The sequence below is a fragment of the Lontra canadensis genome, unplaced genomic scaffold (assembly GCF_010015895.1).
Source record: "Lontra canadensis isolate GAN:19392208 unplaced genomic scaffold, GSC_riverotter_1.0 scaffold63, whole genome shotgun sequence".
Classification (NCBI taxonomy): Eukaryota; Metazoa; Chordata; class Mammalia; order Carnivora; family Mustelidae; genus Lontra; species Lontra canadensis.
Window position 1 is genome coordinate 1,144,106 of NW_022631057.1, and position 16,457 is coordinate 1,160,562.

General features: G+C 37.1%; 1 protein-coding gene across 4 annotated transcripts in view; it reads right to left on the bottom strand.

The window, feature by feature from the left end:
- The window catches only part of SYT14 (synaptotagmin 14), a 185,409-nt gene that overhangs the window by 38,038 nt on the left and 130,914 nt on the right, over nucleotides 1-16,457 (bottom strand). For all 4 annotated transcript variants that reach the window (XM_032878108.1, XM_032878107.1, XM_032878109.1 and 1 more), the window contains one exon: nucleotides 15,138-15,587. In XM_032878108.1, the coding sequence (XP_032733999.1) occupies nucleotides 15,138-15,587 (450 nt within the window). The remainder of the gene's footprint in view (nucleotides 1-15,137; nucleotides 15,588-16,457) is intronic.

Genomic DNA, 16,457 nt, shown 5'->3' on the forward strand with positions numbered 1-16,457 from the left:
TGTAATCTCACATATAGAGCTTAAAAACATTGAATTCATGGAAACAGAGGACAGTAGGATGGTGGTTGCCAGGAATGGAGGAGTGTAGGAAATGATGAAATGTTGGTCAAAGACTATACAAACTTTCAGTTATAAAATGAATGCGTTTCTGGGACCTGACGCACAGCATGGTGACTACAGCTTATGGTATACTTGAAAGCTGCCGGAGGAGTAGAGCTGTAATGACTCACCATAGCACCAACAAGACTGCAAGTACATGAAGTTAAAAAAAAGTGCTAACTAACTTTACTGTGGTAAGCATTTTGCACTATTTGCATGTGTATATCATATCATCACGATGTATGTCTTACACTTACATGTTATGCCAATTACAACCCAACAACTCTGGGGAAAAAAAAGACAAAAATCTCAGCAACAGGTAACAGGCATAGTTAGATCTGTAACAGAGATAAGATTCAAGCCAGCTAACAAGAATCCAAGAGAGAGGCCAGGAAATTGCTGGTACCATGGATAGTTCCATGACTTAACTGGTTTCCGTGTCTCTAATCTCAGAAGGTCAGAAATTATACCTAGTTGCAATACTCTGATTTTTATACCTGGCGGCCATTTTACAGACACTGGGAAAAGATAAATATCTCAATCATTTGTGACATACAGAATGGCCATATGTGATGTATTACTGGCCAATATAAGTTAGTTGCTAACACCATCATTATCACTAAGGGACTGTCAAGTGATCATTTATTTACAAAAATCTTTCATATCCAAGCAAGATGAGGAGGGCTTCATCATGGACAAATGGCATGTCAGCCTGGACAAGATGAGGACTGCGTACCTGCAGAACATACGAAGCAGTGAGAGGGATCCTGGCTGGGCAGCCTGGTGGGGGCTACCAGATCCAGCACAGAAAGAAGAGGCCATTTGGCCTAGGCTGGGCTGTAAGAGTGCTCCTCCCCACACAGGTAAGGAGGACATCCTGCTGAAGCACTGAAGGGTAATACAGAATGGGCTCTCGAAGCCTCAGCAGGATGAGGGCATCCATGCAGAGACATGAGTCAGTCTGAGATATTAGATCCTAAATAGGGCGAGGAGGCTACTTTCACAGAAAGGTGGTCCAGTATGGGGTGTCTAGCCCTAGCAGAGTAAGCCAGGTGTCCCAGAATCAGGGGTGGGGTTGGGTAGACGGGGTGTCAGAGGTCAAGCACAGTGACGACTTCTAACCAGGAGGAGCAAATAGACACAAGGATTTGGAGTCTGGGATAAGAGTATGAGAATGGAGCAGCAGATGTCTGCAGTAGAACCCAAGTGACATACAAAGGGACTGATCAAATAGGTCTATGCGTTGAGGAAGGGAGCCAGGCTTCTCATGGTCAAAGAAGGTAGTTACAGATCAGAATGACCCCTGGGATGTGGACTGGAACTGGTGATCCCAGTATGAACACATGGCTTTCGATAAACAGAGATGTAAATATGTACATATATGAATATATATATACACATATACTAATAGAGTAATAATACTCAAAAAGAGAATAGAGTATTTCATACATCTTGCCTCGATGAGAAAGTGGTGTAGACCATGAAAGCTATTTTGCTTTGGTTTATATGGTACTAATGTAAAATGAGAACTTCAAAAATTTACATTTCTTTCATATTTTATAACAAGTTCTACTTCTGTATTAGCACAACTATCCATGTCAAAAGGAGAATTAAAAAAAATCATCTGTGTATAATGTTAACAGGGACAAAATGGATTGTGGAAGTAATGAACTGCGGCTTCTCATCAACAGGAAACCAAATTAAACTACTCTACTCTTATGGAAAAAACAGGTAAAAGGTAAAGTAGAAGTGGCAATGGCAGCAGTAGGGGAGTGATGAGACCTATGATCACATTAGTACAACTAACAATTACTGAGTGCGCACTAAGTCCCAGGTACTGTGTAACTGCTTTATACAAATTAAAATCTTAGAGATACTGGCACCACAGCATTAGGAAAGGATGATTTCGGTTTAAATTTATGAACACCTTCATGTTTCAAATTTCCTCTCCTAAACTTTAAAATGGTAGTAACAATTCTCTTATGCCACAAAACAGACTATCTGAAGATTGGTTCTGATTCTAATGCTGAATGTTACAAATAATTCAGTGACACATGAAACAGCAAGGTATGATTTATATGTTCATTATAATGTGAATATAGAAGGATCTTTCCGAGAGTCTTTAATGCAACTTCACAGTGAATTCTCCAGTTACCTGAGTTATTTCACACGATGTTATTACTGTTTTTTGTTCATATCCTCACAGAGCATTCAAAGCAGTTCCTAGGAAATGAAATGTTAAGAGCTATAGAAATAGCAGTGTTTTTTGTTTCACCTTATCACGAAGCGTACCATTTTTTCATACTATTTCCATTTTACAGTGTGATTTCAGGATGGTCTAGGTGGGACTGCATTATAAAGATGGCCTTGAGGGCTGTTAATAGGCCACATGGCATATTTTCCCAAATTCATGTTCCTAGAAGACCAGTGAGGCCCAGGAAGTGTTGAATTTGCCTATTTCTGAAAATTCACTTCTAATGTCTTCCATGCCATGACAAACTTTAAATAAAACTGAATTCAAAGACAATCTAATCTATAATATTCTAAGGTTACATATAATGAATGTTTTTTTGTAAAATAATTTTTCTTACAGCCGGCCGTAATGACTTTAATCCCCTTTAAGACATTTTCCATCTTTTTCTGTTCTGAAAATATGTCAAGCTTCTAATGAATCAAGGGGATCAATAATTTTATTATTTTATAATAGATCTGAAATATAAAGTTTTGAAAAAAGCCAAAGGCAATGAAAGTTTACACTTACTAGTGTGTATAACCATTTCTTCCTATTCAGGCTTATTTCAAAATAGCTTATAAAAATACAATTACAAGTATTTTCAATAAAACCATGTGTATTAAATGTATTAAATGTGAATTTTATTTATTAAATTTTAATTACATTAAAATTCACATTTGTTAAATGTGAATTTTAATAGTTTAATTGGTTGCAATTTGAGCAGATAGTTTTGGAGAAGTATTTTATGCTATTAACAAGTCTTACAGTAGAGTTTTCTTAATGATATGGTTAGTTTCTTGTTAAATCTTATCAGATGTTTCAAAACTTGGCAAGGACTCATTTTAGTCCTACATCTACTCAGGAACTAACAGGAAAGAGTAAGATGTGGACATAAGATAGATTCCATAGGGCAATGATAATACTATTCAGGTACTAGTGTCTCCTGTAGAGCTTTAAAAGCTTTTTAAAGATATGAAGAACATGGCCCTATTCATTTAATATTTTGACTCAAGAAATGGGAACCTATTCACCTTTATTTTAAAAAGTCCCCAAGTCATACTAATGTAACCAGGATTGAGAATCATAATTTTCAGAATTTAGCTCATAGCCAATTAAGTATATCACTGTTTAACATAGAACTCAAGATTCCTAAAACAATACACAGAAAAGTATGCCTAATTCTAAAGTATTATCATATTGATTAAAAAAGAATTTCATCCACGGTATGTCCAATCACTAAAGTTTTAGTGAATTTTATTTTATTTGGGGCAGGGGGAAGGCAGATGGAGAGGGAGAGAAAATCTTTATCAGGCTCCCAACACAGGGCTCAATCTCATAACCCTGAGATCGTGACCTGAGCTGAAATCAAGAGTCAGATGCTTAACCAACTGAGCCATTCAGGTGCCCCTTGTGAATTTTATTTTTAAGAAATTTAAATAAACTTTATATTGGACATGAGTTATCTTCCTAGTATCCATTCATCACTTCCCTCTAACAGTGAATGTTCCACTCCTTTCCATTTGTTACCTAATATAATATGGGAGGTGGTCCATTGCCCAACTCTAGGGCTTAAGCTAAACAGTACAGCCCACCCCTGTGATTGGTTCTGGGATGGGCAGGTAACCTAGTGAGACACAAGAAGTTTCAAGAGGGCAATGATGTGAAACATGATGATATTAACAGGGTGTGAGGGGATTGGGCAGGGGCAGTGGAAAGGGTAGAAAGAGAGAGAAACCAGGACTTTGGTGGTACTATTTGAGTCACTGGATCAAGCTAAGCCTGAAGACAGACCTACTCTCTGCATGGTCTGTGACCACTCAAGCCATTTTGAAATAGTCTGCATTCACTTGAAACTGATGGCATCTTAACAGAAGCAAGTATTTACTCAACATAATCTCTGGTTCTTCTTAGGTACTTTCAGTTAATTAAATGAGGGTGTGGAGTTTTCTAAAAAGGAAATTTCTCCTCATATTTTTACTATAACTTCACAGACCCTTCTTCGTAATTCTACTCCCCTGAGTTATTTTTTTTTTGAATGCCCAAAGAACTGCTAGATATTTGAAAAGGAAACCAAAGACAATAAAAGATGAAACGATGTCATGAAATACAGAAAAGAGACAAAAGTATAACTTCTGAACTCACCCCAAAGCATATCCCTCAACTCAATTGTATCCACATGTTTTTTGGAAACCATTTTCTATACCAGTGGCCTTGAAATTTTAGTGTATTTAATGACCTCTTGGGAAAATCGTTCTAAAGAAAGATTATGAGGCTGCTTCCTAGTGATTCTGATTCGGTAGATGTGGTTCAGGGGATCTAGTGTTGAGCCTGGAGAACAGTCTACATTTATAAATCTCCTTAAAATAATTAATGGTCATAAACAGGACCTGATAATCAGATTTTATTTTTTTTATTTTTTATTTTTTTAAAGATTTTATTTATTTATTTGACAGACGGAGATCATAGGTAGGCAGAGAGAGAAGAAGGGAAGCAGGCTCCCTGCTGAGCAGAGAGCCCTAGGCAGGGCTCAATCCCAGGACCCTGGGATCACAACTTGAGCCGAAGGCAGAGGCCTGAACCCACTGAGCCACCCAGGCACCCCTGATAACCAGATTTTAAATATGAAATATTATTTACTTGGAAAGAAGGGAGAGATTTAAAGGCAAAATCATTCATTTTATGAATATTCTCCCAGAAAGGTAAGTTTAGGTTAGACACATAAATGTGAACTCATGAACATGTAAGGTTGAAGCCTGCTACCAAAATTCTTGGTTGTAAGCCACAGTGAACACTCTTGGTTACATACTCAACAGCACTCCCAAACTGTGTAATTTACAAAGGCCTTTTCTTCTATGATTTTTTTTTTTTTTAGAATATTCGGTCTTTTTGAAATGTATATAACAGGTTATCATAACTTCTTGAAAATACTAATCAGGATTAGTTTTTACTTTTCTTCCCATTTCTGCAATATGTACTCTTCCAGGAGGGTAAATTCTTTTTTTTTTTTAATATTTGTTTATCCTGGGTTTTCTCTTTCCTGTTGGAGGTTTTCCCTTAGGGTCTCCTGACCTATGCTTGCCTGCTCCTATTTAAAAATGCGTCACTAAAAAGCTGATCAAAAACTCCATATGTTTAAACACAGTTTGCTCGCCGATTGGCATTCATGTGATTAGATGGGGACCAGGCAATTTCCTTGGGGAACTCTTAAACATCACTATGAGGTTAGGGTCTTAGCTTGGAATCCTTGAGTTTTTCCAGAGAAGCAACCTATGATAGTTACTGCCCAGATACAGTCACAAGCCTGACTCTTCTTCAGGCCAGAAGGGAATTTACAGACTTACAGTGACTCTCATCTTTAGCCACGACTCACGCCATCCTCTGTTGTCCCCAGAAGTGTGTTTGGTTCTGTGGATCACAGCAGTTCCTGCCTTCTGTGAGCCCTTCCCTACTCTCCTCTGCTCTGCTGAAGCAGTAGCCACCCTCCACCCACACTGCCTTCCAGAGCCTCAGCTCTCACAGCTGCTGATGCCCTCTTTGAGCTCGTGGGTACAAATGTCAATGTGTGTGTATTTATTTCTTTAACCAAAGTACTATCATTGGAGATTACAGGAAGAAGAAGAAATAAACATATGTGGTTAATCCACTATCTTTAGGAATAAACAAACCATTCCTTGCATTTCCTCCTGATACTGCCGGTTTAGGCGAACTTGTTTAATATGTACTAAGACTTGCCATATATTTAAGCTTTTTTGAGTTCAATAATATTTTTTAAAGATTTATTTGTTTGAGAGAGGGGGGAGAGTGCGCGTGCACGTGTGCGCACCCGTGCGAGCAGGAGGGAGGGGCAGAAGCAGACTCCCCACATTGGACTGGATCCCACAATACTGAGATCATGACCTGAGCTGAAATCAAGATTCAAATGCTCAACCGACTGAGCCACCCAGGTGCCCCAAGTTCAATAGTATTTTCATAAATTAAGAAACTGGAATAAAAAATAGTGATAACTGGGGTATTTGGGTGGCTCAGTTGGTTGAGCGACTCCCTTTGGCTCAGGTCATGATCTTGCAGCATCAGGATCAAGTCCCACATTGGGCTCCTGCTCAGCAAAGGGTCTGCTTCTCCCTCTGACCTTCCCTTCTCATGCTTTCTCTCTCATTCTCTCTCTCAAATAAATAAAATCTTTTTAAAAAAATTGTGATAACTGGACAAGTATTTAGGAAAGACTTTGCAAATTTATTACTTAAATAAGACTTAAAAGAGAATGTTTGTCCCAAGAGAGCAAATTTTTATACTTAAAAGCAGAATTTGACTTATAAGCTACTGATATGCAATTATAACTGTTAATCTACAGATAAAATTGACACCTTAGCAATTCTTTGTATGAAATATTGTTCACTATTATTCACTGCCCCTCGCTTCTATTTTTAAAAAGTGTTCTCAAAAAAGAGAGAGAGAGAGACCATGCAGTGGAGACCATTTGCAGCCTGTAAAGCCTAAAACAAATGAGCCCTTGAGCACTTTATAGAAAGGTTGCCGACCGCTGCTTTAGACACTGAAATGTCAGTGGAGGTGGCATGTGTTAATCTGGGGCAGAAACCTGAAGGAACAGGGATTCGTTTGCTACATCCTCTGACAACCAGCAACGTTTCAGAAAGAACCTCCTCCAGCCATCTGGATCCCAGAGTGACGCCAGCACAGAACAGAGCCCCAGCCGGGCTCCGGCAGACACACAGCACAATGAAAAAGGAACCTCTGATGTTTACAAGCCATTACAGCTTTCAAGGCAGGCCGACTCAGAGTAACTCAGTAGCAACTGCTGGTGATATTTCACTAACGACATACGAGTCCCCCCACGTGACTGAAAACACTAAAACTGTACTGACTGAAAGAATATTTAGAATTCAGACTTAAATAATCACTCAAAATATATTTCGAAAAAGTTGTATCTTAAAAACATTCAAGGGCTGAGTTATATTTAGTTCCCAAAGAAGTTCTTTTACTAGGTATTTGTATGGTTAAACACTTTTTATACCATTGGATTAAAGGACTTTTGCTTTGGGGCGCCTGTGTGGCCTAGTTGGTGAAGTGTCCTACTCGATTTTGGCTCGGGTCATGATCTCAGGGTCCTGAGCTGGAGCCCTGCCTTGGCTCCGCACTGAGTGGGGAGCCTGTTTGAGATTCTCTGCCCCCAAGCTTATGCACGTGCTCCCTCTTAAAAAAAAAAAAAAAAAAAAAAAAAAAAAAGGACTTTTACTTTCCTCTTTTCCAGATTGCTAATGTTCCTTCTTATTTTGAAATTTGAAAAACACACTGCAAAAATTTTTTCTTACGGACTGGCACCTAATGAAGATTGCTACTGAATTAAAACAGTAAATTTATCCGCACATGAATAAGACCAAACAAACCAAATTAGTTAACAGTGTCAAGTTCCTATATGCTAGATGATGTTTTAAATTCTTTACGTGGATTATCTCCTTTAATTCTCACAAACATTTTCTGAGGCAGCTTTACTGTTACTATCCCTGTTTATGAATGAATACATGAGGTCTAGAGTGGCTGAGTATTCCCCCAAGAACACAAGTCAGGAAGAAGTGGGAAACCAAGATGTGACCGCACAGCCTCCATGCTCCCAACCTCCCACCCAAAGGCAAACAGAAACTTGGCCATGAATGACTAACAATTCTGACCTTAAAACTGTAGATTTCTATTATCTGGTAATTCTTTAATCTTTTATGACAAATCACAAACGAGTTAATATAAAGAAACATTTTTTATAACGTGATTACAGCGCAAGGGACAATGCCAGCTTTCATTTCAAAGTAAAATATATCCCACCACCAAATTAAGTTAATATGAAAAATGTACTTATAATAATACATGCTATTTTCCATGAACCAGATCTTATTCCTTGAAAAATGAACCAAATTAAAGTTTAAATAGTTCACTGTATTTTTAATTGTAGAATAAGGAAATATTAGGAGATACAGAATTTTGATTATATAAATTATATAGGTTGATGATACAACATGAGATAATTCAAAAACTGTGTGTACCAACCTTATTCAGTTTTCACTTCCTGTCAACTCTATCAGCTTTTACTGCCAGAAAAATGACTATTCTGGTCATCGTTGCCCAAAGTGACAGACTATGAAAAGACTACTGTAAACGGGTAAGATATAGCCTATATAAAAAATTGTAGATCTAAGACTAGATAAAGGAATGATAAGACATTTTTTTTTTTAAGACAAGAGAGTACCTTTTTTTAAAGAGAGAGTGAGCAAGCATGATGGGAGGGGCAGAGGGAGAAGCAAACTCCCCACTGCATGGAGACCAAGGTGGGACTTGATCTCATGACCCCGAGATCACAACTTGAGTTGAAATCAAGAGTCGGGCGCTCAACTGATGGAGCCACCCAGGCACCATGAGTGTATCTTTAAAAAACAGTAAATAATGGCAGAATGATTCAAATTAAGGATAATCCATTTCATTTCAAGTTAACAACTAATATTTCTAGTCTACAGAGTTTTCATGTAGCTCACTCATTTACTCATCCTAACCTTGTGAAGCAGTCAGTCCCCGGCGCTAACATGTATGTACACTAGGGAGAATTAGATTTTTCTCAAGAGTATCTCTGCATGCTCAACACTTAGAAATATGCAGTTCACTTAAACAGGAGCTTTCAGTAATGAGTAAACATACGCGGCATGTGCAGGACGACCATGCTCATTTTTAGTGATAGAAATCACTTAAAAATATATGCCTAATAGAAACAGCATCAGGAACTGATATTCAGGCTTATCATGTACTATCATTTTTTTGGACCAAAATTATTCTTTGCTCTGAATAGAATTAAGTAAAATGTAACTGTCAAGTGGAGATTTTTTCTAGCTCCTGCTATGTAACAGGAACATGATGGGAGAAAACAACTAAGAAAAAATTAAAGGCTGCTTATGTTGGCTATTTCTTTTGTCTGTAAGTGGTAGGTCCCAAGAACAACCTCATTCAATGTTACTGTTCGTTACTTACCAGCCTCCTACCACATAAACAATAAGCACAGTGGATACAACTCTACTTTTACTGCTCAACAACCCAGAAAAAAGGGACTTCCTCATCATAATGTACTAAAGTGCACCTTTAAAGGGACGTACATGGAAATCCCAGCTGGCATTAATGAAGAAAGTATGTATTCAGGATGTCTACTACCTAGACCCTCCAAAAGAATTATTTTTTAAAAAAAGATTTATTTATTTATTTATTTATTTATTTGACAGAGATCACAAGTAGGCCGAGAGGCAGGCAGAGAGAGAGGGAAGAAGGCTCCCTGCTAAGCAGAGAGCCCGAAGTGGGTCTCGATCCCAGGACCCTGGGATCATGACCTGAGCCAAAGGCAGAAGCTTTAATTCACTGAGCCACCCTGGCGCCCCAAAAGAATTATTTTTTAAAATAGCGGTCAATATTTATAACTTGAATGTTAAGTATCTTGCCATGATGTTTCTGTAAAGTACATTATATTACCCCTTCTTGCTAATGCACTTTAGAATGTTCTTAATTATAGAATATGCTGCCCTCTTGAACCTAAATTTATCTGTCATAATCCTCATGCCACTCTAAATTGATCAAATAGTACCATCTTTCCATAAAGCATTTGTTAATTTCTCTCGTTAGTATTACAAATAATTGAAATCAGCATCTTGGAAAAGTTAATTGCATAAAATAAAATATAGGAGAAAGGAATATAATACATGTACCTAAAGCTTATTCTTCAATTTTCTGGCTTATTTAAAAAAACAAACAACTAACAGACACGAAACAAGAATGAAGTACATATTGGTCCAGTGGTTTATAGTTTAGTCTTGGATGGTTCAATGAAATGAATCCCAGTTGAATTGATGTTCTTTATTCCCTATATTCAATATACAGAACAAATAGTTTAACCACTGAGATTTCAGTTTTTCCCACTCAATTTTCCTGCATGTTCAAAATTTCTTGAGACATAGGATTTAAACTTGACTTCTTTTTAGTCTTACATAAAGTAAGAATCTGATTTAAACAAAAAGCTTCCTTTTAGGCTCTAATTTCACTTCTTTCACTGAAAGATTTACCTGTTAACAATTCTTCATGTGAGACTAGAGTTATTCCTCTCCACTGATAATATATGCTCAACTACTTTGAATAACTGTCTCTAAATAGGTCTGTAACTATTTAGTTTTATACTAAAGTGAGCCATGAATCATGTAAGTGTTATTGTCTAGGGACCTGAATTGCACATATGCAGCTTTCACCTTCACGTGGTAACTGTTAACAGTGATCATTAGTTTATCATGAAGTATCTACTTTAAATTGCTTTAGGATGAAGAAGTGTAATCTACATTGAGAAAATGTAAATTTCTGACAAGGTAGTATGTGAACGTAGTGAATATGAAAATAGGAGAAGCCAAGTTTTAAAAGACATTTGCTAATAATATAGACTAAAGTATGATTCTTAGAGGGACACACATTTCAATTACAGAGTATAAGCAATAATTTACCTGTCTTAAAAATAAAAGTCACAGTATAAATATCAAACTAAATTAATTCAGTCTAGTAACAAAAAAAAGGCTATTTTTGAGATACAGGAAATTTTAGGAATTAAAGATTGAAAGTGCAGGTATCTAAAAGAAGATCTTCATTTCAGTAAGTCATGAGGAAGGCTGATCACTCTACAAGACTGTGGCATTAAACTCTTGAATAGGGAATTATATGAACATACATGTCCTTCGTTGATTATTATTTAGAAGCAATACATTGTGATGTGTTCCTACTTAATTACTCTAAGATCATGATTATTGGATTCTAGGTCATAAAAGATTCCTAACAGGGCTATTTTAAGGATATTGATACTTACCCGAGTATGGATCTCAGTAAGAATTTCAGAACTATCAGGTTTACCTGAATACGTTAATGAAATCAATTTAACAAGTATTCACTGAACACCTATATTCTAGGTTCTATGAAAAGTAAGTATAACTAAAACCATTTAAGTCAAACAGACTCTATTCTCAAAGTATTTAAAATCTAGAAGGAAGACATAGAACAAGTTCAATAACAAGAAAATGTATGACTAGCTGCAGAAACAAGCACCAGAGGCAATAACTGAGAAATAATATGTACCACACACACCCACTCGCCCACCCATCCAACCAACATTCACACAGCAATAACCAGTACTCGCTATTTGGTCTACAGAGACAGATAAGATCAACTAATTTAAATTTGTATTAGAAACAGTCTAACAAATTTCTATAAAGATGAGATTTAAATTAGACTTTAAATAACATCTGAGATTTAAGTAGATTCAAATTATAATCGGGACTGACATTTTAGAAATCTAAATGAAGGCAAATCCCTCATGACATTGGCCAGGTCTCTTGCTTTAACACCCATTCTGTTATTCTCTGTATTTCTTCACTACCACAAACTGCCATCACACTCCTCCTTTTCTGAATTTTTTCACTATGCCTTCTGGTCCTCCTGATCTATGATAAACTCCTCCGGAACCTTAGTTTCTTCTCTGAACCCCAACATCTTACTTCAACCCAAATCCAACTCTTCCCTGAGGATACATCAACCTCTGTAGACTTCTGGTTACACCGTCACACCTGAAATGCCTCGGGGTCAAAAAGCACCTAGTAAGTAGCTCTAGCCTTACAACTTCAGTTTCCTCGTGTTTTCTGTGTGTCTCAAGACTGAAATCGAAGTTTCGGCTGGGCTGGGCTATTCTTACCTGAAGGCTCTGGCTGAGAATCTACTTCTAAGCTCCTTCGAGATGTTAGCTGAATGCAGTGCTTTGCAGTTGTGGGACTGGAGCCCCCCATTTTCTAGCCAGTCACCCTGCGTACATTACGCTAACTAAATACTGTCTGTGCAAGGAAGGATTGTGAATGTTTGTGAGAGACAGAGTGAAGATTATCGTTAAGAAATCTGGGAGGCTGAATGAGAAATACGACTGGACTGAGGAAAGGAGGAGAGGCTGATGCAGGCAACTGTTACACACGGTAGTAATGCGGTGCCAAAAATGCAGGTGAAGAGGGTGACTGGGGTTCTCCCCTGGGGAAGAGTGCCATCTGCACGGCGCTGAGCATAAGAGAAAAATTCCAGTTATAAGAGGGATACACCACGGTAGGAAGGGTAACTGCCAACACTCCAGCTGTTGAGTATGGCCTAAGAGATCACTTAAACAAGTAAACAATACACCGTATGGCTATTTCAACATTTTTCAGTCAGGGTTCTGTTTGAAATCACTGGCAGCTAAGTCTCAGTGGAACAGCAATGTCCTAAAGGAATCGGGACGACTAGAGAACAGGCTTATGGGGAAGCTTCTGAAGAACAAAACTGAAAACCATCCTGCAGGACTGGCCTGGTGAGGACATCCTGCTGCCGCCCCCATTGGACACTTACGTGCCAAGGTCTTTTCTCTCCTGCAACTGTCGCTGTCTAGCACCAATACTGCTTCTGCACCTGCAGAGCTGTTTGGGAATTACTACTGACCCTGAGGACCAGATTCCTCCACCATCGGCCTCATGCAGGCATGAGGGGAGTGCAGCACCTGCTTCTCTGCTCAGTCTGCCCTGAGGTTTCCTGGAAATGAGTCAGAGTCGCAGAGCCCAGGGAGCATGGCTCCTGCTCTAGCTACCAGTCAGACTGGGAAAGAACTTTATAGCTTACCTGTAGGGGGTGGGACTAGTAGTTGGGGCTTTCTCAGACATTAGAAGATGGTTGAAAAGATAGGGAAGAGTAAGAAAACATAATCAATGCCTGAACAAAACACAACACATTTAGCACATAAAACTCATCTGAAATCCACCTGTTTCTGTTCTTACCTAACATCTTTCCCAATATGAATTAGTAGAATTGCAGTATCAGAAATAGATGGGACATTTGGTTTAATGCCCTCATTTTACTAATGAGAAACCTGATGCCTAAAGGGATTAGATCATTTATCCAAGGTTATAACCACAACTAGTTAGTAGAAAGAACTCATGTTTTTCAACAGGAAAGGAGACAAAAGAGAAGAACAATTAAATACAGGCATTAAATTTGAAAAGTGTGACAATGTAGAGAAAAAAATTCTCCAAGAGCAGAAGATGGATAGTTTTATTCGGATTTAAATGTTATGTCTTAGAAGCTGTTTGTCCGGCACGTGTTTTGCTGAGCACGCCTCAAATTTATTGTATTGGCTGTCAGAAACACAGAATTGATGACCATAAGCTAATACATGTAATGTACAGAAATAATTAAGTTTGACCACAGATAAAACCATATTATTTTCTATGGCTTCATTTCCTTTGTGAAATGAATATAATTAATATAGAATTGGGAACAGATACTTTGAAGTAAATAAACACAAAATACATACCTCGTGATGATATAGTCATTCTCTTCTAATTTAAATCAGGTATTTCTCTAAAAGAATGTATTTTCCACAGATTAACTAGTCATCACTCAGACCAAATCATGAGAAAGTTTAAAATCCTATTAAGAACTGCAGACTATTCAATTTTATAAAAAAAAAATTATCTTTTTCCCCTCTGGAATATTGCCTGGACTTTCGTTTTTCTCTTCTCTGATAAACTGATATTATATTTTTAAAAAAGGACATTTCCCCAAAATGGTAATTCTGCAATTTAAAGTTATAACAAGTTATCAATAAAGGCTAAATATTGTCCTATAAACCAGCAGGGATATATCATATTTATTATCACCTTTTGGTTTTAAATATGTTTTAAAATCATCTAGCTAAAATTGGATAGTGAAAAAAAAAACCCAACTATTGTGAATGAGTGTCCTATAAGATCAAATGTTGTCTGGTATAAATTCAGTGAGGCTCTGATTCTGGACTTGTGCTTTAAAAGCTTAAAAAACTCTAAAATACACTTTCATTTAAAGACACACATCCATTCTAAAATCTCTGTATTTGTATTATAAAAATGCTCTTAATTCAATATAACACAGGGAGGAATAAATATAATTCATAATTTACACTTATAGCCTATCACAGATTTTTCTCATTATCTAAATAACTATGTGGCATAATGTATCTTCCCAGTTTAAAGTAGTTCAGCTCTCCTGTGCTCTGCAATGTCTTGTGGGAGGTTAGTTACAAATATGGAGAGACAGAGAGAGAGAGCTGTAGGTGATGAGAACCTGGAGGGAAAAAAAAAAAGAAAAGAAAAGAAAAGAAAAGGGAGAACACCTCATAGACCAAACTTAAGTATTCTCCCAGAGATACGGCAAAATCTTTTTTTTAAAAGGGCGCAGAGTATAACAAGGCCAGGTCTTCTTTTGAACCTTTAAAACTAATTTCATAGGAGTTCTGGAAAGATAATCAGTCATGAGCTCAGCAGTAGTACATAGCTAAAAAAGCAAATAATTTCTGCAGTATAGTAAGTAAGATATGGGGCTAGATCTTGCTGTATCACTTAGTTTTAACCTGGAAAGAAAACAATAAATTCTGCAAGGAGTTCACTTTGATGTCATAATCAATCATCTAATAAATATTTAACAAGAACGAACATGTAATTCGTTCTGGACCTGACTCTGTGAAGGATAAAATACATAAAATGAATCACATATAATCTTCAAGGGCAACTTTTATAGAATGAGAAAAAATTATACCTACCTATCCGGGGCTTAGAAATTTTGTAAAGGTATGATTATTACATAAAAAAAATTGAAAAAGTTGTTGGGTTGATCATGGATTTTAAAAATTATGGATGTTACATACCACGACATAAATCGTATTCAGGCTATTTGATCAGATACTCACAGAATGATTGTAAGAAGGTTCCAATATCACAGGTAATGACATTTTCCCTTGAAGATTCAATTTTGTTAAATAAAAAATCTTTTCCCCCACAATCTTTTCTTTTTTCATGCGATGTACACCATACAGTCTAAACCGAACAGCATAATTTCCAATCATCTCAGATTCAACATGATTAAATTTGAATGTTTCTGTGAAGACAGGGCATGGTCCTCTCTGGATGCTGGTTTTTGCTCTCTGTTTCTTTATAGGTAGAAGAACAAGGTGTACTTGCCATGAGTTGCCACCTGTCCTGTTATATGTTGGGATATCTGTGACAGCTGTCACTGTTACCAGAAGCTTCTGTTCTTGGGAGTCATAGTCAAAAGTCACATCCAGTGTGCCATATTTAGCTTCTGGCTCAGGATCAAAAGGTTTAGGAAGCTGTGAAGATGATCCTTGAGCTGACATATCCTGAGAAAAGCAAATTTAAATGTTTTCAGTTTTTAGCTCTATTATTTAAACTAGCATGTAAATAAATACCTGACATTTCTTTAGGAAGATGATGTGGAAATTGTCTTGATTTGCTGTCAGAAAGAAAGAAATAGTAATTAACAGTCAACTACAATCAAAAGCTACTCTACAGGGCCAGGACAGTAAAAGTGGTAGCTTTAACTCAAAAACTTAGTAGAGCAAAGACAAAGAATTTAGTATCCTCCAATTTTAAGAAAGTTGGATCTATGTCTTTATGATGAGAATTGAAAATATATATTTCAATGTGTATCTCTCTTCCTTTTGTAGGAAACTACTACATTTTATTTCCAACATTAAAAACAACATAACTGCCAGCTCCATATGAGGCTGGTGAGAGAGAGAACATAAATATGAGTGTAAAGCCATCGAAAAATATGGTCCCATTTTCAGTTTGTTCTAAAACATCCACATCTGTAATAGAATGTAAACAAACATATTAAGGATTGGAAATCAATGAAAATGTGAAATACGAAAGGATAAATCCAAAGGCCTCAAAAATAACTATAGCCAAACACCACTTCTCCATAACACACACACATACTTTTTACACTTTAACTTCTAATTTGAATTTAAAACTATGTATTACTTCCTAATGTCAATTACTATTGAAAATTGCTGACTACATACTTCAAAAGTTCAAGAAGGGCTGAAACTATACATTTTGATTATGAGACTGAAAGAAATTATACCCATTCTACCTGAAGCTGTCTCAAATTCCTGCCAGTCTAACTCTCTGGAATGTACCACGAGTGTCAGCTAGTTACCAACAGTGCCAAACCCAGGTCTCCGACCTTTTAACTATACCACTTT